This window comes from Mesocricetus auratus, unplaced genomic scaffold (genome assembly GCF_017639785.1).
Source record: "Mesocricetus auratus isolate SY011 unplaced genomic scaffold, BCM_Maur_2.0 Super-Scaffold_100014, whole genome shotgun sequence".
In the NCBI taxonomy this organism is placed as follows: domain Eukaryota; kingdom Metazoa; phylum Chordata; class Mammalia; order Rodentia; family Cricetidae; genus Mesocricetus; species Mesocricetus auratus.
This window is the reverse complement of record NW_024429197.1, coordinates 18,361,212-18,387,980: the sequence shown is the minus strand read 5'-3', so window position 1 is coordinate 18,387,980 and position 26,769 is coordinate 18,361,212. Positions and strand designations below refer to the sequence as shown.

The 26,769-nt window shown below is 46.4% G+C and overlaps 1 protein-coding gene across 1 annotated transcript in view; it reads left to right on the top strand.

The window, feature by feature from the left end:
- Nucleotides 1-3,997: 3,997 nt before the first annotated feature.
- Inpp5b (inositol polyphosphate-5-phosphatase B) overlaps nucleotides 3,998-26,769 on the top strand; it is a 65,760-nt gene continuing 42,988 nt past the window's right edge. Inside the window, 8 exon segments of the mRNA XM_040756676.1 lie at nucleotides 3,998-4,094; nucleotides 4,655-4,781; nucleotides 5,287-5,381; nucleotides 8,830-8,927; nucleotides 9,078-9,107; nucleotides 10,105-10,215; nucleotides 16,906-17,096; nucleotides 17,098-17,287. Of these exon segments, the coding sequence (XP_040612610.1) occupies nucleotides 4,725-4,781; nucleotides 5,287-5,381; nucleotides 8,830-8,927; nucleotides 9,078-9,107; nucleotides 10,105-10,215; nucleotides 16,906-17,096; nucleotides 17,098-17,287 (772 nt within the window). The 5' untranslated portion in view covers nucleotides 3,998-4,094; nucleotides 4,655-4,724.

The following is a 26,769-nucleotide window of genomic DNA, read 5'->3' as shown; positions in this document are numbered from 1 at the left end:
GAATCTAAAGGGAGCTACATTTGTGGGGAGCCAGCCTACCTGGGGTTGAGCAAGCTTGACCCTCTCTGCTTTGCATAATGCCGAGCATCAGGTGGAATTTTCCAAGTCTCCCTAATGGGGTCCCTTGTTTCTGACCTACTGGTTTTCTGGGAACTGACTGCCTGACCTCATGGGGAAGCTCAGCTCAGTTCTAGTTTCATTGAGGCTTCTTGTCTTCATGAGCCGGGGGAAGGGCAAGGGTAATATGGTCCTGTCTGTTCTTGGGGCTCAAATGGTCCAGCTCAGGCTACACTGCAGGCTGTAACTAGGCCTACCTGGCAGATACACCCAGGCATCACAAAGCTGGGACCCGGCCCTGCCACCTGGAGTGCTGTCAAGCCTAGGCCTCAAGCAGCTGCCTCCAGCTGGATAGGACTTTTCTCTCCAACAAAGCTGCTCCTCCAATCACCAGAAGCCTCCTTCCCTGGATCCTGATTGTAGCTACTCGGCTGCTCCTCCCCATTCTCTGTGACTGTCCCCAGTGCACTACTTGGGCTCAGCAGAATCAGAGAGCAGCATTCGAGAAGACTATGATGATGGGCACATTCTTGAGACGTAATGAGTTCTTTGTTGAAAGTAGATTTTATGAGACATGCTCAGAAGGTCTAGGAGCCTGACCTAAGTTTGGTCAAACCTCCGCATCTCCCTGTTCTAAATCCTGGCCCTGTATCTTTAGTGAGCAAGACTTATCAAGTCTAGGTTCTTCCATTCCCTATTCACAGGCCTGAACATGGGCCCTCCAAGGTGACAGGTCCTTATCCACAATCACAAGGAGAAGCTTGGGCTTTACTGGTGGGGATACACCTGCCTGACCCACATACCATGGGGAGAGCCCTAAATCCTGCAGGGAGAGTTTCTTCATCTACAGAAACTGCCTGGTCCCATCTCATTTCCCCAGAGGTTCCTCTCCAGGTAGCAGCTTTAAGGGGCTTCCCTGCTTTCCTTCAGCGACCTCTACCCCCTTGATTCTAACCAATTCCCTTCCCCCTCATGACTTCGAAATTGCAATCCAATAAACGTATGCTGTGGATATTTCTAGGAAGAGACAACGAGGAAGTCATCCCGCTTCTGGAAAGGGTTTGTATATGCAGGTTGAACTGGTTATCAGAATGCAGTTCAGAACAAAAGGTTCCAGTGGGGGTCAGCAAGATGGTTTAGCATAAGGGCATGAGCCACTAAGCCTGATGACCTGAATTTGATCACTCACATGGTGGAAGGAACCAGCTCTCACAAGTTGTCCTCTGACCTCCACAAACAACATACATCCTGGTGTGTGTGTGAGTGTGTGTGTATGTGTGTGTGTGTGTGTGTGTGTGTGTGTGTGTGTGTGTGTACAAACAGTAAATACATGGAAACATCTAAAAAATTATTTTTAAAAATTACGATGTAATACCAGCATTGGAAACCCTAAACAGGAGAATTAGGAGTTTGAGGCAAATTCTAGACCAGCCTGAACTAAATAGTGAGACCCTGTCTCAAAACAACAGCAAAAAAAAAGTCACAGTGGTCATCCCTTCTCCAGTGCTAGACCAACTGCTGCTGTTCCTTTCCTTTGAGACAAAGTTGAGACATAGTATATTTGGTAAGCTAATTTATTGAGTAACTAATTCAACGAAAATGTTCTGGACTGGAGATGTGGCTCAGTGGTAGGGTACTTAATGTCTGGTTCCTTGGTTCAACTCTCAGTACTACTCAAAACAAGTAAGTGACATTCTTTTTTTTTTTTTTTTTTACAGAGGCAGTTAGAATCTGAGTTTATTTTGCAGTTCTCAACTAAGGTTTTTTTTTTATACAGATTCAAACCTAAACAGATGATATTATTGTTACTTGACACAGTAATGCAGAAATCCAAAACATAAGATCATCAGGTTTAATCAAAACACAAAATCATCCTTGGTTAAGGATAACCACATATTTCTTAAATCAAGTTAATAAATTTTTATGGTCAATTACTTTTTTTTTGGTTTTTTTTTTTTTTTTTTTTTTTGGTTTTTCGAGACAGGGTTTCTCTGTGGCTTTGGAGGCTGTCCTGGAACTCGCTTGGTAGTCCAGGCTGGTCTCGAACTTATAGAGATCTGCCTGCCTCTGCCTCCCGAGTGCTGGTCAATTACTTTTTAACAAACCAGGTGTTGGTGATACACGCCTTTAATCCCAGCACTCGGGAGACAGAGGCAGGCAGATCTCTATGAGTTCAAGTCCATCCTAGTCTACAGAGTGAGTTCCAGGAGAGCCTCCAAAACAACACAGAGAAACCCTGTCTCGAAAAACCAAAAAATAAATAAATAAATACTGTTTAACATCAATTACCTAGTTCTTGTAAGTTTAAAATGTTAAGCTATTTTAACTCTTTCTTATTAAAAACTTTCTTTACCAAATACGTAAGCCCACTCACAATAACAACTGTACAGCCATATGAAATTTTATTTTTTTAATTTTTTAAAAATATTTTATTTATTTATTGTGTATACAGTCTTCTGCCTGCCAGCAGAGGGCACCAGATCTCATTCAAGGTGGTTGTGAGCCACCATGTGGTTGCTGGGAATTGAACTCAGGACCTCTGGAAGAGCAGCCAGTGCTCTTAACTGCTGAGCCATCTCTCCACCCCCTTGAACTATATTCTTAACCTAGATGGGAACAATGAAGGCCAGGGGAGAATGGTCCTGTAGATGGCCAATAGAATGTGGGAAAGGGGCTTGAGAACAAAACCTACCTAGGGCTGTCTAAAAGACCTGGGAGGTGCAGTGGTTGGTATGAAACAGCTCCATAGTTAAGGGTGCTTGATGCTCTTCCTGAGGACCCAGAGACAAGTCCCTACACACACATCAGGTGGCTCACACCTCCTGTAACCAGCTTTGAGGATCTGAGGGTCTCTGACCTCCTTGGGCACCTGCACACACGCGGTGCACATAAACTCATGTAAGCACACATACAAACACATACATTTAAAAAATAACTGAGCAAGGGGGCTGGAGAGATGGCTCAGAGGTTAAGAGCACTGACTGCTCTTCCTGAGATCTTGAGTTCAATTCCCAGCAACCACATGGTGACTCACAACCATCTATAATGAGATTTTGTGCCCTCTTCTGGCCTGCAGGAATACATGGAGGCAGAATGTTATACACATAATAAATAAATCTTAAGAAACAAACAAAAACAACGGAACAAATCTTAAAAAAAAATAAATAAAGAGCCAAAAGGGCCACATCCTCCTCGCTCTAGGAAAAGTGTCCTCCACACAGCCTGGTGGTAGTCATTACCACCACACACTTCATGTTCCATTGGTGGACAGGAAGAGCTAAATGGGCATGAAGGACACTCGACAGTTCCTAGCTGGGAAAAATGACAGAGGAATTGGAGTCAGATTTTCCTCTGAGCCCCCAGCGCTTGTGGACTGCGGCTCTGTCAAACAGCTTCACCTCTCTGTTTCTTTGTTTCTCCACCTGGGAAGTAAGAAAGGTGGTTTTTTTTTTCGAGACAGGGTTTCTCTGTATTGTTTTGGAGGCTGTCCTGGAACTCACTCTGTAGACCAGGCTGGCCTCGAACTCACAGAGATCCGCCAGCCTCTGCCTCCCGAGTGCTGGGATTAAAGGCGTGCGCCACCAACGCCCGGCGGAAAGGTGGTTTTTCATAATCTTACCCTGTTAAGTCAGGGCAGGGTAGTTATTTGAAAGAGTTTTAGGAGAATATAAAGCATGTGAATAGTTGAGGATGTAACTAACTCGAAGATAAAAGTTAACATTCTATCCGTTAGGGTAACGTGACCACCTTCCTTCCGCCTAGGGCAGGAGCCCATTCCCTTTGATTTGGTGGACTGAGTTAAGGCTTTCCTCAGACAATCTTTCCAGATCCGGGACGCAAGAGTTTGCTAGAATGCCAGACTCTAGATTCTAGATCCTCATTGGGGCGGGAGACCCACCCACTTGCTCATTATTGACTCGGGCATGCTGGGACTTGCAGGCTGACCATCCTGTGACGCCAGGGCCGCTGGGAAATGTAGTCCGTGGCCTGGTCCGGGACATCGGTGTCCCACCCGCCCAGCGGTGACAGCTCGGGAGGTAGGCGGCAATGACAAGGGTCTAAAATAGGTGCAGAGTGGGAGGGAGCTTGCAAGCTGGCTGCTGGGGCCCCTGTCCTGTGAGTGCCAGAATGGACACCCCCGGCCTGCATCTGATGCAACGGGGCCTGTTGGCTGGGGCGGGGGCAAGGAGCACCGGGACACTTTTCTATGCTCCAAGGAAAAAGGAGCGGCACTCGGTTATTCTCCAGCATAAGACCCTCCTAGCTGAGAATAAGAAGTCTGTCTCCCATGCCTATTTGGACACGCTACCAATCTTTCCCAGAGAAGTGCCAGATGGTCCACAACTGCTCCCTGAAGAGGGAGTCAGAGCTATGCCCGGAAGCAAGGGGACCAGCAAGTATACTGGACCCCAGTGGGAACATCTGGTTGCCCTCCTAAAGGGAGATCCAGCCAGGAGCAGAGGAGTGGAAACCCATTTCCTGGAAACGTAGAGAGGTTCATTATAGGAAAGAAAGAGAGGAAAGTCTTGGAGGAGCAGCAGGACGATCAGACAGACACCCCTTTCCATCTATGAAGCTCCTCCTTCCATCCCTACAGCTCCCAGAAGCAGCTCTCTTGCAGCATGGGAGGTTTCCACGTGCCCTGCATCAGAGTTTGACGGCTCAGCATGGACCAGTCTGTGGCGATCCAGGAGACCCTGGCTGAGGGGGAATATTGCACCATCATATCCTTCCCAGCTCATGCCCGCCTGGGTCTTGGGAAGTGGGATGGAGGGTGTGGAGTTTTGTTTTGTTTTTTTGAGACACTTTCCTGGAACTAGCTCTTGTAGACCAGGCTGGCCTCGAACTCATAGAGATCCACCTGCCTCTGCCTCCTGAGTGCTGGGATTAAAGGCATGCGTGTGTGCGCCACCACCACCTGGCTGGGTGTGGAAATTTCTATCCATTCTCTTTCTCTAAGCCAAATGGTAATAGGTAAACCAATATCCACTAAGTATTCACTTGGCTATGGTTTCTCTACCAGGTGCTTTAAATATGCAGATATTCTTCCAACAAGCTGTGAAGTTGGGGACAATTATACCCATTTTGCAGATGAGGAAAGGTCAGAGGGGTGAAGTAATTTGCCAGAGGTCACACAGTGAGCAGGAGGGAGAAAGGCATCAGTGGTGGAGTGGGCCAGATGGGGAGTCTTGTTCTTGGCTTTCAGTTTCCCTTCACCGAGAGCAGCAGGCTGTACAAGGTGTGCTATGTAAGGGAGACAGCAGGCAGAGCCGCCTGCTGGGGCTGGTGCGCTACCGGCTGGAAAACGGTGCACAGGAGCATGCGTAAGTAGGGTTCAGACTCTACCTGTGTGGGCCAAGGGTTGTTCTTCACTATCCTTCAACTTCAGTCATTCCGTCTGAGTCTCCTAGAGTAATTAACATAATGATAGTATTCTTGGAACACCGTGTTCTAAGACCTTTATAATCAGCGAGATGTGACATGGAAGCTTCTAGAGAAGAGGCAGTTGTCACACCTGGCTAGATTTTGAGCTTGTGCAAGTGCCTGAGTTCAGATCCACTGTGATCCTAGCACCCAGGAAGCTGAGGAACAACTTTTACAAGTTCTAGCCTGTCCTGGGCTACAAAGTGAGTTCCAAGCCAGACTAGGCTAACAGAGTGAGAGCCTATCTCAGAGAGAGGAGGTGGGGCTGAAGAAATTGCTCAGTGGCTACAATGTGTACTGCTCTTTGCAGAGGATCTGAATTTGCTTCCCAGCACCCACACACAGAGCCAGTGGCTCTCAGGCCCTGTGACTCCAGTTCCAGTGGCTCTGAACCTCCTGGACTCTATGGACACACACACACACACACACACACACAGTTATAAAAGAAAGAAAATACATATTTAAAAAGAGAGAGGGAGAGCTGGAGATGGTTCAGTTAGTGAAGTGCCTGCCACACAAGCATGAGGGCTGGGGCTTGGATCTGCAGGACCCATGTAAAAAGCTGGGGTGTGGGGTGTGGGGTGTGGAGAGATGGCTCAGTGGTTAAGAACACTTGTTTTTGTAGAGGATCTAAATTTGGTTCCCAGCACTTACATCAGGCAGCTTGCAGCTATCTGGAACTCCAGCTGCAGGCGTTCAGATACCCTCTTCTGGTCTCCATGGGCATCTGAATTCTTGAGGGGCAGGCACACACACACACACACCCCTATACATAACTAAAAATAAATCTTAGAGAAGTTAGGGGAGGTAGAGAGACAGGTAGATCCCTGAAGCTCATTGGCTAGCTAGTTTAGCTGAATTGAGGAGTTTCAGGTGTTTTGAGAGACTCTGTCTCAAGAAAATAAAATTGTAGGGGCTGGAGAAATGGTTTAGAGATTAAGAGCACTTGTTGCTCCGAAGAGGACCTGGGTTTGCTTCCCTAGCATCTACATGGTGACTCACAACCATCAATAACTACAGTTCCAGAGAATCTGACATCCTCTTCTGATCTCTGCCAACACCAGGCAGGCAGACAGATGGTACAAATACACACACGGAGGTAAAACATCCATACCCATAAAATTAAATAAATAAATCTAAAAAAAAAACTACTTTAAAAAGTGGAGGGTTAGCTGGGCGTTGGTGGTGCACGCCTTTAATCCCAGCACTGGGGAGGCAGAGGCAGGCGGATCTCTGTGAGTTCGAGGCCGGGCTGGACCGACAGCCTCCAAAACAATACAGAGAAACCCTGTCTCGTAAAACCAAAAAAAAAAAAAAAAAAAAAAAAAGTGGAGGGTGAGTTAGGAAAGACACCTGAGGGTCACCCTGCAGCCTCTGCATGCGCATGCATGTGCATGCAAATATGACCATGACCACACATGTGCATGTGTGTACATACCCACACTAATGAGCACATGTGCCACACACAATAAAAATTGAAAAATTAAAAGAGTGAGATTAATGGCTGGGAGTGGTGGTACAAGCTTTAGTCCTAGCACTTGGGAGGCAGAGGCTGACTGACACATGGCTGTGAATTTGAGGCCAGCCTGGTTTATTTACACAAAGAGTTCCAAGATAGCAAGAGCTATGTAGAGAGAGCCTGTCTTGGAAAAAAAAAAGGTTCATTCAATGTTGCCCGGCAACACTTTGTATTCCACAGGAGCAGAGGGAGCAAATAACACCTGCAAAGGTCTCATAGCTTGTAAGTGAACCTCAGGGTCTCAGAACCAGGAGGGAGGGGGCTTTAGACATTTTCTACTTTGCCACCCCAACTTGATAGGTGGGGAAACTGAAAAGCAGGGAGATGAAGGGGCTTCATAAGGACACACTGTGCCTGTCACTCACATGCTAGATGGTACCAAATTGGTTTTTCTTTCAACTGTGAGGAGTTATGCTTTGATGACCTCATCCATAAATTACAGCTTTCCTGGGCAGTGTGGACGGAAAAGGCTTGAGGCATGAGTATGGCTAGGGCACTGCCAACCAAGCACTGGAGGCTACCACTCAAAGGACTGGTATTGGCACAGACACCCTAAGACCAGGTTCTCAGCACAAAGGACATTTATTTGCACCAAAGGGACAAAGGCCAGGGAATAAGAGACAAAGACAAGAGATAGAAGACGAGGGAAGGGAAGAGATACTTGGCCCAGAGGGACAAAGGATTGCATCTGGATAAAGAGGAGACAGATGTGGCCCTTAGACAAATGACAGTTTATAAAGGCAAAAGGGGAAACCCAATATTAGGATTAGGTGTTTAATTTTGATTGGACATGTTAATTAGGAGAGTCAAAAGGGGGCTTTTGATCGTTGAACTTCAGTATTTTGATAGCTGGACACTGGTGGTCAGTCTCAGGGGAAGGAAGTGGTCAAATAAAGGAATAGTCCTTGGTGGCCAGCTTTAGGAATGTAATCCAAGGGTCAAGCAAGGTGGACGGGATGGGGAAGGAAGACAAGGCCTGCCAGAGCCATTTTTGCCATGTTCAGGCCTACTAGAACCCTTCCACTACAACACTCCAATGTAGCAGGCCTTTCTTTGGACAGACAGCTCTTGAATCATGACGTGGAGACTTATTTTTTTTTTAAGATTTATTTATTTATTATACATACAGTGTTCTGTCTATATGTATGTCTGCAGGCCAGAAGAGGGTACCAAATCTCATTACAGATGGTTGTGAGCCACCATGTGGTTGCTGGGAATTGAACTCAGGACCCCTGGAAGAGCAGTCAGTGCTCTTAACCTCTGAGCCATCTCTCCAGCCCGTGGAGACTTCTTATTAGTATAAAAGCTTGGCCTTAGCTTAGGCTTGTTCTCAATCAGCTCTCAAAACTAAATCAACCCATTTATATTAATCTACGTTCTGCCACGTAACTTGCTACCTCTCCTTAGTACCATATGCCCAACTTCCTCCACATCTGTCTGGTGACTCTTCAGCCTCAGATTCTTTTTTTTTTTTTTTTTTGTTCGAGGCAGGGTTTCTCTGTGACTTTGGAGGCTGTCCTGGAACTAGCTCTTGTAGACCAGGCTGGCCTCGAACTCACAGAGATCCGCCTGCCTCTGCCTCCCAAGTGCTGGGATTAAAGGCGTGCGCCACCAACGCCCGGCCAGCCTCAGATTCTTTCCCAGAGTTCCTATCCCTACCCAGAAGTCCTACCTATCCTCTCCCTGCCTAGCTATGGGCTGTTCAGCTCTTTATTAAATCAATTTATTAAACAAGCTTAGGCAGGTGAGGAAGGACAAAGACACATCTTTACATACAAAAAGATAACCCCAACACTCCAAATGTACCCTCTTCTGCTTTCTGTCCCCAGTCTCTTCCTGTATACACACCGGAGGATGGCCATCACAGGAGACGATGTATCTCTGGACCAGATAGTGCCACTCTCAAGAGATTTTATGCTGGAAGAAGGTGCTAGATGGGCTGGGTGGTATGGATTGCTCTCCCCTGGGACCCTACCCCAGTCATCTCTGCCCTTACTGTAGGGGGGTGGGTGGGAATGGAGGATGGTATGAGAAGGGATGTTCAGTTGCTAAAGGCCTTTTCATTTCCCTCCCTCAGTTTCCCCAGATGGTGAGCTCTACATCCTTGGTGAGTAGTCTATAGAGTCTGGGTTCCTGTTGGGGCATTGGGACAAGATCTTAAGATACAGAGAAAGGTGTGAATGAGAACATGCCTGGGTAGGTGTGATGCTATGTGCCAGCAATCCTAGCATGTAGAAGGCTAAGGTAGGGGGATTGCCTTGCCTGGACTACATAGTGAGTTCTAGGCCAGCTAGAGCTACAGATGGAGACTGTTTCAAAACACAACAACAAACAAAAAAGAAAACTCTTGGGTTGGTGGGATGACTTAGTGGAGAAAGATGCTTGCTGCCAAACCTAACTATCTGAGTTTGAGCCCCAGAACCCACATGGTAGAATGGGAGAACCAGCTCCTGTGACTTCGAGGACAGCCTTGTCTACAAAGCAAGTTCCAGGACAGCCAGGGCTACACAGAGAAACCCTGTCTCAAAAAACCAAAACCAACCAAACAAACAAAACCCCCCAAAACCTTATAGACACTAACACCAAAATGACACAGATATTAGAGTAATTGGAAAAAGCCTTGCTACCCCTATGCCAGATGGAACTGTCAGGAACAGGCTCTCCAGACTTGTGTCCCCCCTGCCCTGTGAGATAAGAGCATGTAGAAGGGGTTGCAAGGCTGAGTGAATTCAGAGCTGGACTCTCCTCTTCACAACATGGAGATGATGCTTGTTCGTAAGAGGAGGCACACAGGGTTCCTTTGCTGTTTCATCAGCTTAAGGTCAGAGGAGCACTGGGAGCCCAGATTTTCTGATTTGACATTTTGCAGATGCCAATCTTCCTGTCCCCCACCCCACCCCAGACAGGGTTTCTCTGTAGCCCTGGCTGTCCTGGAACTCACTCTGTTGACCAGGCTGGCTTTGAACTCACATAGATCAGCCTGCTTCTGCCCCCTGAGTGCTGGGACTAATGGCATGTGTCATCCCAGCTGGGCTGGAATTCTGCTCTTTACAGCACATTTCAGTACTTAGCTCCTGGCCTCATTTCTCGTCTCCTCTCTACAGGCTCTGATGTTACTGTACAATTGGATACAGCAGAGCTCAGGCTTGTATTCCAACTACCTTTTGGGTCACACACCAGGATGTTCCTCCAGGAAGTTGCCAGAGCCTGTCCAGGTAGGTAAGAGCCAGGCTTCCAGGGAAGGCTGTGTTGGCTTCAGGCACTGGCCTACCCTCTCAATAGCTGACTTTCCAAGCCCACTGGGATCATACACCACAGCTGCTGCACCATCTCAAGGCTGATGGCATGGAGTCACAGTGCCCTGGGCTGCCAGCCAACTACTGTATTTGCTTTTCCTTTTTGAGATGGGGGTCATGCTTCCAACTCCTAATCCTGCCTCAGCCCGCATCCCCAGTGCTGTGATTACAGGCATGTGTCACCACACCTGGCCAGCATTTGTTTTTCTGTTTTGGGTTTCTGAACCTGAGTGTTAACTGGGCTGTGACTCTGAGGATACAGGGCTTCTTCCAAGTTAGCTGGGAGGCCCAAATTTCTATATCCATAGCTACAACCAAGGGAAGAGTCTGTCAAATGTATTCTGTACTCAAACCCTGCTCTGTTCCCCACTGCAGAAAAAAAAAGTCTAGCTTTGGCTCTGTAGAGAGAAGTTAGTGGCCATTTGACAGAATTTGTTTAGATGAGAGGTCAGTCCGGCAAGGAGAGGAGATTTTGTATATACAGCAGAGGCCTAGTGACAGAATATGCAAATTCATGCTGCCAGGTGCTGGGGCTCAGGTGCACACCCAGTACCATTACACCATTTAGGAGGAGTTCCTTTAAAGCTAGCACCTTGTCTCTGCAGGAATGTACGGAGGGTTTGTCTCCTATTATAACTACCAACGGGGCCTGACCTTATGGCTCCAGGCATCTCACTAGATGTGTAAGGAAGGTGACTGGCTTTGGAAGTAAATTGACTTTGGGGTAAAAGGAAACCAGGTCAAGAATTATAGAGCCTTGAATGGTTAAGGAGTTTAAGTATTACTCTATAAGCAGGAAAATTTACCTCTAAATCATAAAATAATAAAGATAATTAATTTATGCCTGTTAGTAGTGGTTGTAGGTAGGGATAATAATAATTCAGGTTGAGCATCCCTAACGTGGAAATACAAAACTGGAAATCCTCCAAAATCCAAACTTTTTTTTTGTTTTTTTTTTGTTTTTTGAGACAGGGTTTCTCTGTGTAACCCTGACTTTTCTGACACTTGTGCTGTAGACTAGGTTAGCCTCCAGCTCACAGAGATTCACCTGCCTCTGCTTCCCGAGTGCGAGGACTAAAGGTGTTCGTCACTACGACTGGCCCAAACTTTTTTGTTTGTTTGTTTTTAGATAGGATCTTACATTGTTCAAGCTGGCCTCAAACCTGCTATATAGCTAAAGATGACATTGAACCCCTGATCCTCCTGCCTCTACCTGTCAAATGCTAGGAGTATAGGCCCAAACTTACTTAATTTTCTTTTGGCAGGGTCTCATATAGACCAGCTTTGAACTCACTATGTAGCCAAGGATAGCTGTAGATTCCTGACCTCTGTACTTCTCAAGTGCTAGGATTACAGGCATGAGCTGCCATGCTTGGGTTTTATAGTGCTAGGGATCAGAACAGGGCTTTATGCAGGCTAGAGTGATATTCTACTGAAATACAGTTCCATCCCTTTCATTGTTACTTTTGCTTTTGTGTTGTTGTTTTTTGAGACAGGGTTTCTCTGTGTAACAGCCCTATCTATCCTGGAACTTGTTGTGTAGATCAGGCTGACCTCAAATTCACAGAGATCTGCCGGCCTCTGCCTCCTGAGTGCTGGGATTAAAGGTGTGTGCCACCATTGCCAGGCAAAATCCGGAATTTTTAGACTGCCAACATTGTACTGCAAATGGAAAATATCACATCATGAAGTTCTGTTTTATGCTCAAAATTATTAAGTATTGTATATAATCACCTCAATCTATGTGTGTAAGGTATACATGAATTTTGCATTTAGACTCGGGTTCCTTTTCTAAGGTTGTCATCATGTCCCAAAATAGTCCAGCATCTGAAGTCTAAATCCCTTCTGCTCCTAAGTAAGTAGAGTAAGAAAGTCAAACTGTTAAGGCAAAAAGCAGGGCTCTGCAGCTACATAGCCCTTGAATCTGGTCAATCCTTCACTGTGTGTAAATTGTCTGACATCTCTAAATCTTCCTTCCTTCTTCTTCTTTTTCTTTTTCCTCTTCCCCTTCCTCTTTTTGAGGGAGGTTTGAAATAAAGTATCTCTCTATAGATCAGGTTAGTCTCAAAGTCACAGAGATCTTCCTACTTCTGACTCCCAGGTGCTGGAATTAAAAATGTGTGCTGCCACCCCAGACCTGTTTTTGTCGTCTACTGTATGTAAAAAGTATCTTTCTCATGGGGGTTGTGGAAATAAAAAGAAATAACACCTGTGAAAATGGCCGGCACACAGAGGTCCAGAAAATGCTTCCCCTCTCTATACATGTCTAAAGTGTTTTGTGTTATTTTTATTGTTGTTTTAGATTCTTGTTTTTTTTGGGGGGGGTTCGAGACAGGATTTCTTTGTATTGTTTTGGAGGCTGTCCTGGAACTGGCTGTGTAGACCAGGCTGGCCTCGAACTCACAGAGATCTGCCTGCCTCTACCTCCTGAGTGCTGGGATTAAAGGCATGAGTCACCAATGCCCGGCTGGGGTTTTGTTTTTGTTTTTGTTTTCTGACAGGGTTTCTCTGTGTAACAGTCCTGGCCAGGCTGGCCTTGAACTCACAGAGATCTGCCTGTGTCTGCCTCCTGAGTTCTGGGATTACAGGCAAGCACCACCACCACTTGGCTTAGAGTCTTTTCCAAGGCAGTTAATCCTTACCATAACCATACAAGTTAGGTATTATCTGTGTCTCTACTATATAGATGAAGGATCTCAGGCTTAGTGAGAGCAAGTGCCTACCTGCCTAGCAAGCTAGCAAATAGTGAGAACAGGACTGATTAGGTGTTCTCTGGATCCTGAGGCATGGCTCTAGGGTTTCCTTGGCCTGTGCCTTTCTTTCCATGTAAACTGTTCAGAGAAAGCTTCCTGGAGGAGTTGATGTTGAAGCCCAGACTATAAGGAAGAGCAAACATTTTTTTCTCCAGTCGGATAAAAGGAGGGGAAAGGACATTGAGCCTTACGGAAAGAGCTGTTGGTGGGACAGAACTTGAACAGGTGTGCAGAGAGCTGAGCCAGGAGAAGCTAGCAAAGGGCAGCTCAGGAGGAATAACAAAGTACAGAGGAGCTTGGACTATGCCCTGTAGCTTGTGGAGAGCCTTAGAAGAATTTCCAAATGCTTCCAGTAAGCTTTGCAAGTTTGAGAAGCTCCCCTGGCAACAGGTATGGAAGGCAGTGGGAACCTGGAGCAGGGAAAGCAGTAGAACAATAAGAAGGTATGTACCACCATGGTTCAGGCAGAAAGAATAAGGCTTAGGGGGCTGGAGAGGTGGCTCAGCAGTTAAGAGTGCAGGCTGCTCTTACAGAGGCCCTGGTGTGATTCCCAGTACCCACATGGTTGCTTATAACTATCTGTAACTCTAGTTCTCGGGGACTTGACACCCTCTTCTGGCCTCCTTAGGTACCAGCATTTGCATGGTATACACTTATAAATGCTGGCAAAACATTCATTCACATAAAATAAGTTGGTTTTTAAAGTGAGGGACATGGCCTTGGGACCGGGGAAGAAGTGGTAGAGACAGTGAGGAAATCATTTAGCTGAGATCAAAGGTACCAGGAGGCCATGAGTTTGGGTTGTGTTGACAACTTTGTCCCCACTGGTTAGAACAGTGCCTGTATATACTAGACATGAAATAAATACTTGCTGAGTGAAGGAACAGAGTGTGGTATTATTACCGGTGGTCAGGGTTTGGGCAGGATGTTTCTAGGTTCTTACCTCTTATCCAAAGAATCGAAAAAGAAGAGCTCACATAGATTGCAAAAGAAGCAAGCTATCTTAGGCAAAGCAAAGGTATAGTGAAAGTTACTGAGAGAGACGCTGTCAAGATTGACAGTTGGCTGCTTGAGGGAGGGTACTTAAGGGTCCTGGGCTATAGCCTAGTGTTAGAATGAATTTGTTACTAAAGGGTATAGTTTGGGTGTTTTCTATTTGTATTGGGAGATCAAGTCATATATTCATTTTTTTCTACTGTGGATATCCTTCCCATGATGCCTCTGATTTTAATCCTATGCATCCCCAATTATGCATAGGCATAAGATGGTAAATAGAAAATTTTCTCTAAAAGATTACTAGAGGACACGATTTTGCCTTACTGCTGATGCATTCCAAACTAGTTCAGGCTGGGTCAGGCCTTCTATTCTTCTTCACATGTAGATCCTCTGGGAATAGGATTGAATACAAAACTGTCTAAATTTGATTGATATCAGGGGTGGGGAAACTAACACTATTGTTCAGAGGCGGGAGTATGTGGAGCCTGTCCGGGTAGGAGGTTGAGGTAGTTCTGAGGTTGCTAGGTCATTGTTTAGAGAGGGGTGTGTGTGTGTATGGTATGTGCAAATCAAGGAATTAGGAAACCAAATGAATTATTACAAGAGGTGTGTGTGTGTGTGTGTGAGAGAGAGAGAGAGAGAGAGAGAGAGAGAGACAGACAGACAGACAGACAGACAGACAGAGAGTAAGAAGTTGATTAGGCTTGAGTGTCTGTCTTGTGGATCTCTTACTCTCTTATTTGCTCTTTCCTTGGGGGTGTTCACAACCTGCCTGTGTTAACCAGTAGGGAAATTATTACCACAGGGCTTCCTTAGGAAGGAACCTAGGTGACAGGGACAGATCTTTGGCTATTCACCAGCCAACACTTTACATATGAAAGGATTAGGGTTCAGGATGAGGCTCCAAGTGAGGGAACCTGGCTGTACTTATTAACCGTCCCTGGGTAAGGCAGTGCCTTGGACTAGAAACAACAGGTAAAGAAAGGAATGAGCTCACGTTAACTGAGTACCTAGTGCATGCTAGACTTTTTTCTAGCTATCTAGACCATGCAAACCAAACCATGATTAGTATTTTTTCATCTGTAGAGCAACAGTAGTAAGGAGTAGATGTCCCATTTAATTGATGATCCAAGTTTTAGGACAAAACCCCCCCTAGGTGTGGTAACCCCAATAGTCTAGTCTTGCCCACTGACTCCAATTTTGCAATTAAAGAGACTAGTGAGGGCCAGATATAGTGGTACACACCTTTAATCACAGTAGTCAGGTGGCAGAGGATTTGGACCTCTTCGAGTTTAAGGCCAGCCTGGTTTACACAGCCAGTTCCAGGACAGCTAGAGTTATATAGTGAGACCCTGTTTCAACAAAGTAAAATAAATATTAAAAATGTTTTTTTTAAAGGAGAGGGGATTTTAAGTGCCATGTATAAGCTGACACAGAACATGCAAGAAACTTAACGTGAGATCATTCATGAGCTGAAGTAACAAGATAGGTTTTGACACTAAAGCTCGAAGAATGCCACACTTTCAGTTCAGACCCCCCCCCAGCTTGGCCACTTCCTGTATGTGAATGTGGGTGGTTAATTTACTTCTTCAGGCTTTAACTTTAGATCTGTTCAATGGAAAGGGAGAGATAAACTTGCCTTATCTAATAATCTAGGGGTGTTGTGAGAGTCAGTTGAGGCTGTATATGGGTTGGTACAAAGTAACACTGAAAATAATTTGAAAGCAGTGTCTGGCCATGCTGCAGCCCAAGACTTGAGCTTAGGTCTTCTGGGTATGATGTCCTTGCAAATCCAAGTCACTTGGATATGATTCTTGTAGTTTTACAAGCTGAGCAGGTGGGACAAGAAGGGTTAATGCCAGGGTTTGGGAGTCAGACCTGGGTTTGAGTCAGAGGCAAAAGTTGCTCAGGAACTTCTGGGGGGCAGGTGCCAATTGAGTTAGGAGTACCAGAATATTGTTTTGGCTTTTTAAAAAATATTTATTTATTTTATGTGCATTGGTGTTTTGCCTGTATGTATGTCTGTGTGAGGCTGTCGGATCCCCCTGGAACTGAAGTTATAGATAGTGGTGAGCTACCATATGGGTGCTGGGAATTGAACCCAGGTTCTCTGAAAGAACAGCTAATGCTCTTACCCACTGAGCCATCTTTCTAGTCCCTATCTTTTTTTTGTAAACAAGATTTCACTATATTGCCCAGGCTGGCCTGGAATTAATTCACAATCTTCCTGAGTGCTGAGATTACATGAGTATAGCTCAGACTCATCCTTAACTTCTGATCCCTGCCCGCCCCCATTTCTATGTCTTGAGTTCAGGGATTACAGGTGTATCCCCACCAACCAGTTTTACGTGGTGCTGGGTATGGAACCCAAAGCTTGGTGCATGCTAGGCAAGCACTCTACCCAGCTACATTCACAGGCCTCCAGAGGGCTTGTCTTAATGATATATTTCATTGCATGTGAAATCTAGCTTATTTCTGGTTTATCTGGAGTGGCCAGGTAGTTGCAGATGGAGGTTGGAGGTAGTTAAATCCCCCAACCCATTCTTCAGTGCTGACATCCGGCTAAGTCTCTTACTTAACACTCACTTTATGACCTTGCATTTAGCTTTTCTGAACTTAGCTGCCTTCTCTATAAAATTAGGATAATAGTTCCCTACCTAATAAAGTTTGTTGGATAATGAAGCAGTTCTGTTTTGGCAGAGCACTTTCGTCTTCACTTCTGTTAGTTGCATTTGGATTTCAGATCCACACTGTGCAAGAGGAAAGCGGTCTTGGAGAGTCTCCATCACACAGTGTTACAGAAGTGCAACTGGCTTTTCACACCCCTGGCTCAGTCTGTGTTCCATTGTCCCTGCCACAGGTTTTGACCCTGAGACGCGGGACCCCGAGTTTCTGTGGCTTTCTAGACACCGGTTCGCAGAGCCAGATGTCCAATCGCCGAAACCGCGCGAGTGGAACTCGGACCCGGGTACCCGGAGCGGGTTCACGCCCATTGGAGGAGGCAGGTATCAGTCTCGGAATGCACGGCGAGGATTGGAGGATGTCTTGCTTCAGAAGCTCTAGCTACATTCTGCCTGGGGGCGGAGCTACAGAGGAATCGGAGTTTCTATTGGCGAGAGAGACGCTCGGGGGCGGGACCGTGGGAGGACGGAGCGCGCGCGGCGGGCTGCGGGATGAAGCGCTTGAGGAAGCAGACAGGGAAATGTCGGCGGGCGGCGGCTCTCGGGAGCGCGACTGTGCAGGTCGGGCGGTCGCTGCGGAGTGGGTCTGCGGCGTCGGGCCTTCGGGAGGACTGGCGGGTCGGCCGATGGCCTTGTGGGGCAAAGGTCAAGGTCTTGGGATGCTGAGGCTCAAGTTCTGCCGGCCAGGAAGTTACTCTTCGCCAGGCGTGAGGGCGACAGGCCGGTGATCAGCGGGTACCTGGGAATCCTGAGGCAGAGGGGATAGGGAAGTCCCGTTGGTGGCCGGGTGCGTGACCTCGAGCTGCTTGTTACCCCTCTCGGTGTTTCGGTTTCTCCAGCTGAGGTAGTTCCTCCGTCCCGGCCTTGCGAGGGTGGCCAGTATCTGTGGGGGTGTGCGCGACTGTGACCGAGTTGTCCTGGGATGAGGTGTGGTGTGTTCTGGCGCTCCCTGTGCGCCACAGCCGCTGGGACAGAGCGGCCTGTGCACGTAGCTGGAGTGCAGGGGAGCCCTGGCTACTGTGAGACTGGAGGCCCTCGGGGATGAGGTTACAGGTGAACCAGCTAGGTTTCTGCCACTTGTCCCTTGGTGAATAACGTGCAGCACAAAGGCTAGTTGTTGAACATGATATTGTACTTTGCACAGGGAGAGAGAGGCACGGGGCTGAAATTTGGGTCAGCCCTGTGATTTAGGGCTCTCTGGTGTTTGTTTTTTTTTTCTTCCCAAGGTGTTGTCGGTGAAGCACCAAGGCTCCCGAGGGCCTTGGCGCAATCCCTAATACCCATGGAAATCTGTCAAGTAGCCTTGTCAAGTATGGGCCAGGATGTTTGCGATTACAAGGCTTGGAAAGTATGAGGAGTGAGATGAGGTGACACGTTGGGCAAGTGTTTGTAAAACCAGAGGGAACTATGTAGCAGAGGACTTCCTCAGTCTTTCCTTCCTCCAAACTACCACAATGTCACTGAAGCCCCCGATGGCCCAGATAGTGTGCATCTTTCTTGGGCTTATCTCAGAGTTCACTTGTGCAGCTGCTGCTTCAGTTTCCATGACCTTCTGGTTTGTGGTACTGGGACTGGTGAGTGTTTACGATTAACGTCCTCTTCTTGTTCTTTCCAAGAGGCTGCCAGAAATGTAGTGACGTGAGTCAGCCCAGTGGCAGCACAGAGCGGTGGTCCTGGGTTCTGCTCACAGGCCAGAGCTGGGCTACTGGGAGTTCTTTGGGCTTCTGGTCAGGAGATACAGACCATGAGAAATCAGGCCAGCCAGCTCTGAAAAGAGTTATCTGTCCCGGGGTGAGAAATGTGCACTGATCGCAGAAGCATTCATTTCGCTTCACAAAGGAAACACTGGACACATGATGGAGAGGAATTATTGTCAAGATTTTGCTTTGACTTTTAATTCAAAAGATTCATCCCCATGGTAATACCCAACAGTATGTGAGATTATGTGAGTAGCAGCTGGGTTGCTGCTGTTGAAATTGGAAAGAATGGTACCCAACCAAGCCCCGGGTTCTGTTTGGGTCATCTCTGATTCCAGAGTTGCTCTGCCCTCAACAGGGAGTTGCTTTTTCTGTAAGAGATGGAAGGAGCCCTTGGGCTGGAGAGATGGCTCAGAGGTTAAGAGCACTGATTGCTGCTCTTCCAGAGGTCCTGAGTTCAATTCCCAGCAACCACATGGTGGCTCACAACCATCTATAATGAGATCTGGCTCCCTCTTCTGGCGTACAGACGACATACATGGAGGCAGGATGTTGTATTCACAATAAATAAATCTTAAAAAAAAAAAGAGAGAGAGAGAGTGATGGAAGGAGCCCTTTGGGCCACCTCTGGGTGTACCAGTAGATTCAGTGTCAGTGGAAACAAGTAGTGGATTTTGATTCTTCCCATGTGTGGACCGTCAAAATACCCACTTCCCCAAAACCTGGGGAACTAACCCGAGGCAGAATGCTGCCTCCCAGTGCTGTTTGTAGCCAGGTGTGGTAGCGGATGCCTGTACTCTCAGCACTTGGGAGGTGGAAGCAGCAGGACTAGGCGTTTAGAGTGATTTTTAGGTGTACCAGTGAGCTCGAGGCCAGTGGTCAGATGGGCTACATGAAATGAGACACCACCTTACTAAAACAACAACAAAACCCAAAACAGGCCAGGCGGTGGTGGCGCACACCTCTTATCCAATATTTGGAGGCAGAAGCAGGCAGATCTCTGTGAGTTTGAGGTGGTCTACAGAGTGAGTTCCAGGACAGCCAGAGCTACACAGACAAACCCTGTCTCGAGAAACAAACAAACAAAACCCCAAAACAACAACAAAAACTACTATACGTCAACAGCTGACATTCTGATGGAGAAAGGTCTAGTGCATAGATAGAGCTGAGGGGGCAAATGATCAGTCTAGCAGCAGGGTGGTCCTTGTAGGGTAAACAAGGGCATCTTTAAGGTCTCGGTGTTTTGGGGGGCAAAGTGAATCTAGTTTTCACCTCATCCCTTTGCCTTTTAGAGGAAGATCTCACTTTAGCCATTCTTTCCCCCAAGTGAGGCTGGGGAGATGGCTCAGGGAGTCAAGTGCTTACCTTGCAAGTTCAAGGATCTGAGTTCATATCCCTGGATCCCGTGTAGAACCAGGTACCATCTTACTGTGGGAAGATGGGGAAGTGGAGATAGGAGAATCTCTAGAAGCTTGAAGGCCACCGACTCTGTTGTATTCAGGGATGAACAAGAGACTTTGTCTCAAACAAGGTGAAAACTCGACATGCAAAGATTTAGAGAATTCCAGAGTGACTGGTGGGGTTGTAGTAGGAAAAAGAGATGGAGCTGTTTTCTGACTAAGTCTGTGCTTCAGTGTCACAGGTGTCTGGGTGCTGGACTGGTGTGGGATCTCAGTGACTGATGCTCTTGGTTTCTGGAGTGTTATGGTTTTGTTTTGACTTTAGACTGGTAGCTGCTCTGCTTCATTACTTATTTTATTGCTCTTAACTTTGGGACGCTCTTTCCTTCCTTAATAAGAACAGAGTGTGGCTTGGGAGAAATGCCTCATTATTGCTCTTTGGCAACCAAAGGGTCTCTTAACCCATATAGCCCCGCTGGGGATAATACACTGGGCTCAGTACCATCTGAGTCATTTTGTAAAAAGTTCCTTAGCATTTCAGCCTGGGTTCATGGCAGAGACCTGGAGTTGTATTCTGGAGGATTCTGGGCAATAGCAGCTGAAGTCCCGTGGGGGTAATTTAACCAAGTGGTAATAACAAGAACAGGAGTTGGGGTCCAGTAAAATGGCTCATTGGGTAAAGGCATTTGCCACCAAGCCGGATGACCTGAGTGTGACCCCTGGAATTTATATGGTAGAAGGAGAGAGCTGGCTACCACAATTGCCCTCTGACAGCCACATCTGTACTGTGGCATGCACGTGCCTACATCACACACCTATACCCACACACAAATTCATAATAAATAAAGGAATAAATGTAATTTTAAAAAACAGCAAAGTGGTAATTTTGGTGTTTTGAAGCAGTTTCTTTTTGTTTTCTCCTAGCTGATTCGAAGTTAGGCAGCTTTGCAGTAGCTCTGTGTGTGTGTGTGTGTGTGTGTGTGTGTTTGTGTGTGTATTTGGAGGCCATAGACCATCTCAGGGTCTTTCATTAGTCTAGAGTTCTCATTAGTCTAGGCTGACTGGGTGTAGAGTCCCAGGAACCTGTCTGCGCCATCGCACCTGACTGTTCACGTGGCTGTTGGGGTTTGAACTCAGGTCCCTTTGCTTCTGCAGCAAACACCTTACTGACTGAGCTCTCTCTAGCCTTGTAACCAAACTCTCACTGAAGTATGCTTGAATATTTTCCCCTGGACCCAGGAAGTGAAGCATTAAACTCTGCCTGGCCTGTGAAAGGAAATGACTGCTATTTATATCTTAGGGTAGCATAAAGGGTAACCTAGATTACCAGAGTCAGAGCCAGACAGAATGTTTAAAAAAATAGCCTGTGGGTTGCTTTTCTGTTTCTTTCGTCTGGCTTTGTCTATATCAATAAGTAAAACCTGTGTGACCGATGTATTCTTTCATTGTGGAACAGATGAATTTGCCTTTTGTTTATCTTTGAGGTGGAAATACTGCCCATCATGTCCATCACTGTAGGAGGTTCTCCAGGCTCCTAAGCAAATTGATTTATTTTGAGTCACTTGTCTCTTTAAACAAAATGGTGCTCACTTTCTTCCATTTGTTGTTTCTGATCTGTTTTTTCTTCTTTGTCACATTCAACCTCTTGTTTTACAACAGGCAAAACTTAATAACTGTTTTCTTAAGAATATAGTTGGTTTTGGCCGGGCGGTGGTGGCGCACGCCTTTAATCCCAGCAATTGGGAGGCAGAGGCAGATGGATCTCTGAGTTCGAGGTCAGCCTGATCTACAGAGTGAGTTCTATGAAAGACAGCCAGGACTAAGACTACATAGACAAACCCTGTTTCAAAAAAAAAAAATCCCAAGCTGGGCAATGGTGGCACTTGCCTTTAATCCCAGCACTCCAGAGGCTCAGGAGGCAGAGGTAGGCGGATCTCTGTGAGTTCAAGACCAGCCTGGTGGACAAGAGCAGCTCCAGGACAGCCTCCAAAGCCACAGAGAAACCCTGTCTCTAAAAACAAAACAAAACAAAAAGTCCCAATAAAACAAAAAATAGCTGGGCATGGTAGCAAATGCCTGTAATCCCATCACTAGGGAGGTTACATAGATCCTAGCTTGCTAGCATGTGCAAGGTCCTGAATCCCCAGCGCTAGAAAAAAAGAGTGAAACAATCTATTCATAATTTTGTAGACTTCACAGATGACCCACATATGAACTGAAAGCTAGCATATATAACAGGGAAGAAGCTTTCAGTCTTGGTATTTTGATAATGATTTAAGCAAAGTATGTGTCCAGATGGCCTGGATATTTTAAAAGTGAAAAACTCTTGCTTCTTGGTACAACATTAGTAACCTTTCTTTTTTCTTTTTCCTTTGTATATGTATGTGGTGTGTGCCTATGTGTATACGTGTGTGGGGAGGAATACAGATGCCTTTGTCAGTGTGTGGAGGCTGGAAGAGGGTGTAAGGTGCCCCCCTCCATCGATTTCTGCCTCATTCCTTGAGACAAGGGCTCTCACTGAACATGGAGCTTCACTGTTTTTCTGCTAAGCTGGTGACCATTGAGTTCAGCAATCTTCTTGTGCCCCTGCCCCTTTTGCTAGTGCTGGGCTTACAACATACACAGCCATGCCGTCTCTTTCTGTGGGTGTCGGGATCTAAACTAATGTCCTCATGTTTGTCCTCATATTTGTATAATAAGTGCTCTTACCGACAGAGCCATTTCCTCCCCAGCCCCTTGACTGCCAGTCTGTAAAATGGGAATAAAGGTTTGCTTCCTGGAAGGAGGAGGAATGCTTACTTACTTAGGGGTACCTTTGCCTGGAGAACAGATGTTGTATATGCCTACCCACAAGAGCTTTGACTCCAGCCAGAGTTATCCTGAGCCTATTCAGGAATGGTTTCTTCCATCGAGAACTACAGACCCTTTCTGCCATGTGGGTCTTGGATATTAGACTCCGATTGTCAGGCTCAGTAACAAGAGCCATCTCTTCAGCCCTGGCTCCATTTGTATAAACTTGAACTTGATGTCTTGGCATTTTGCATCAGTAGGTGCTCAAAAAAAGGTCTATCTGAACCAGCGAGACGTGGCTCATGCCTGTTAATTGTAGCACTGGGAAGTGGAGACTGGAAGATCAGGAGTTCCAGGTCCAGCTGGACTCCTTGAGGCCCACTCTCATAGAGGGGAAGATCCACCTTTGGTTGAGCTGAGGAAACTGTACAAATTGAAGTCTTCACAAGCAGCATGCCCCTCCCCTCTGTGAACCGTTCCCCCCAATTCCGCTTCCTGGCTGGTTCTTCCCACTTCTCTTTTGGCTTTATCACCAGACCACAGACGGTTCACAGAAGGCCTGCTGAAGAAAGCCGGGAGGAAGAGTCAAGTGGCCTCTAATAGCCCATTGCCATTGACCTGTTGTTGTCAAGTGATTGTATAGGAGTCTCTCTTTGAAGCTTGGCTGGTTGTTTTTGTCATTGCTTACCTAATTAAATTTGTACAGGGTACAAAAAGATTTTGAATTCAAGACTCAGGGCACAAAATGTGGTTTTTAGACTCTGTCCCTGTTCCCCTGTCCCTGACTCCTTAGACATTTTTTTTTCTTTTCTTTTTTTGGTTTTTACGAGACAGGGTTTCTCTGTATTGTTTCGGAGGCTATCGGTCCAGCCCGGCCTCGAACTCACAGAGATCCGCCTGCCTCTGCCTCCCGAGTGCTGGGATTAAAGGCATGCGCCACCACCGCCCGGCTTTGTGATACTTTTTATAAGGACACAAGATACAGGTAAATGTTAACAAATAGACAAAACCAAATGATTGAAGCACAGTTATTTGAGTTAGGAGAACACAGGAGAACTTGCAGAAAGGCTGAGTGCAGACCCAGGCACCTACCCTGCCTAAGGAAAGCTGAAAATACCTAAGTCACTGGTGATGGTGCATGCCTTTAATCCCAGCACTCAGGAGGCAGAAGCACGTGGATTTCTGTGAGTTTGAGACCAGACTGGTCTCCAAGAGCTAGTTCCAGGACAGTCAGGGCATACATAGATCCCTGGGGCTCACTGGCCAATCTGGCCTAATCCACAATCTCCAGGTCATTGAGGGGCCCTATCTCAAAAAGCATACATACATGAGCATAACACACACACACACACACACACACAAAGTATTACATTTTTTCCTCATTTGTGCTTCCTAGATCTATATGGATATATAAAATCACATGTGTATAGATGATATGCAAGTAGATATGAAGCCATCTAGGGGAACGAAGAGGATGAATGGGAAGGGGAAGGGAAGGAAGAGGAGAGGAGTGGGCATTGAGGTGTGTGTTCAAAGTGCATCAGATACGTTCATGGAGATGGCCTTATGTAGCCCAGAATAATATAATCATAAAATAATTAATTAAAAATGTCCTCTTATCCTTTAAGGAAGAAGAAAAAAGGAAAGTCCAATGTTTATGTGGAGTTCAAAGTCTTACCATTTGGCTCAGATTGTATAACAGTTATTTGCAGTTGTAATTTATTAAGCAAGTGCTGTGACCTATGGACCCTAATACTGTGCTGTAAAAGTTCTAGGAGCCAGGTGTGGTGGTTCATACTTGTAAGGTGGAGGCTGGAGGATCAGGGATTCAAGGCCATCCTCAACTGCATAGTGAGTTCATGAGTTTGAGGTTAGTCCACCATGAGACCCTGTCTCAAGAAACAAGAAGAGTTCTGGAAGGGAATCTTCATTTTTGCTTTTGTTTCTTTTTCATCAACATGACAAAATCCCAGAGGAAAACCACTTAAAGTGTGCCAGGAGATGGTTCAGTGGTTACTTGCTGCTCTTACAGAGGACCTGAGTTCACTTTTCAGTATTCTTGTTGGGCAGTTCCCAACTACCCATAACTCCAATTCCAACGGACTCAATTCCTTATTTTAGCCACAGAGGATACCCATACATATGTGCACCTGCACAACACACACACACACACACACACACACACACACACACACACACACACTCATCTGTCTCCATTGCTTTTTTCTTTTTTTTTTTTTAAAATATTTTATTTACTTATTATGTATACAATCTTCTGCATGCCAGCAGAGGGCACCAGATCTCATTCAAGGTGGTTGTGAGCCACCATGTGGTTGCTGGGAATCGAACTCAGGACCTCTGGAAGAACGGTCAGTGCTCTTAACGTCTGAGCCATCTTTCCAGCCCCTCCATTGCTTTTTTCTTTTATTTAAGATTTATTTAATGTGCCGGGCGTTGGTGGTGCACGCCTTTAATCCCAGCACTCGGGAGGCAGAGGCAGGCGGATCTCTGTGAGTTCGAGGTCAGCCTGGTCTACAGAGCGAGTGCCAGGACAGGGTCCAAAGCCACAGAGAAACCCTGTCTCGAAAAACCAAAAAAAAAAAAAAAAAAAGATTTATTTAATGTTGCTGGGTGGTGGTGGTGCACACCTTTGATCCCAGCACTCAGGAGACAGGTGGATCTCTGTGAGTTCGAGGCCAGGCTGTTCTACTGAGCAGGTCCCAGGACAGCCTCCAAAGCTACAGAGAAACCCCATCTCAATCCCCCCCAAAGACTTATTTAATGTATATGGGTACTGTGTGGGTGGGCAGGCAGGGCTTTGTGAAAATGGGGGCAGGAGTTGAGGCTGGATTCCACAGGTGAGGTGGCCAGAAAGGAGGGGTTACATGGTGGGAGTAGAAGTGGCCTGTGTGGGAACCTGTCCTTCTAGATCGAGAGGTCTAGGTGGTGAATTAATGAGGGAGAGTAAAGCCAATATGCAAAGGGCCTTGGGTGCCAGTTGAACCAGTTTTGACCTTAACCTGCAGGCATCGTCTAACCCTGAAAGTTTTGGAACAAAAAGATGAAATCAGAGTTTCATGTGGCCAAGACCAGAGACTACATTGGGTGAGGAGAAGTGGGAGGGCCTCTTAGGCTCTTGGGGCAGCAAATGATGTGATTGCCTGGCTGCAGAACAGCAGCGTGAGAATGAAGAGATACTTGGCCGACTCCCTCTGGAGGCCTCACAAGAAGGGTGAGTGGATGGCAGGATTGCAAAGCTGAGGTCAGAGTGACGGAGGCTGCTGCTGATTACAGAGAGAGCGTGGGGAAAGAGCATAGAGTGGGACCACAGTTTTACCTGGGACCCACCCAAGTCTAGAACATCCTGTGGGGACTCTACTGCTTATGTAAACCATGTCTGGCCATCCCCAGAGGAGGGACCAGGCCCAAATCTGCACTGGTAGCTACCAGCTATGTAAGTGAAATGTAAAAATTGAGTTTCTCATTTGCTGTAGTCACCTTTTTTCTGTCTTTTTTTTTTTTTTTTTTTTTGAGACAGGGTTTCTCTGTGGTCTTGGCTATCCTGGAACTCACTACATAGACCAGGCTGGCCTTGAACTCACAGAGATCTGCTTGCCTCTGCTTCCCAAGTGTTGGGATCAAAGGTGTGTACCATAACCCCCCGGCTGCTATAGTCACAATTTAGGTATTTGGTGTAGTTAATGGTCATGCTATTGGACAGGGCATCTATAGAATATTCCGATCCTTAAAAGTTCTTTCTTTTTTTTTTTCCCCTGAGACAGGATTTTACTATATAGCCCTGGTTGGTCTTGAGCTCACTATGTAAGACTGGCTGTCATTGAACTCAGAGCTCTACCTGCCTTTGTTTCCCAAGTGCTGGATTTGCTTTAGTTTTTATATTTATTTGTGTGTGTGTATGAGTGGGTAGGGTGTGCCAGTGTGCCTGTGGAGGTCAGAGGACAACGTTATGGAGTCAGTTCTCTCCTATCTGTATGTGGGCTCCAGGGATTGAACTCAGGTCATCAGGCTTGCTTGACTACTGAGCCATCTTACCAGCCCAGAAATAGGATATTTTGACTTGGGTTTAAGTTTCAGACTCCACATGAGTGGCAGACCTGGCATCAAGGGTTTGAAACTGAGGCTATCTTCATTTTGT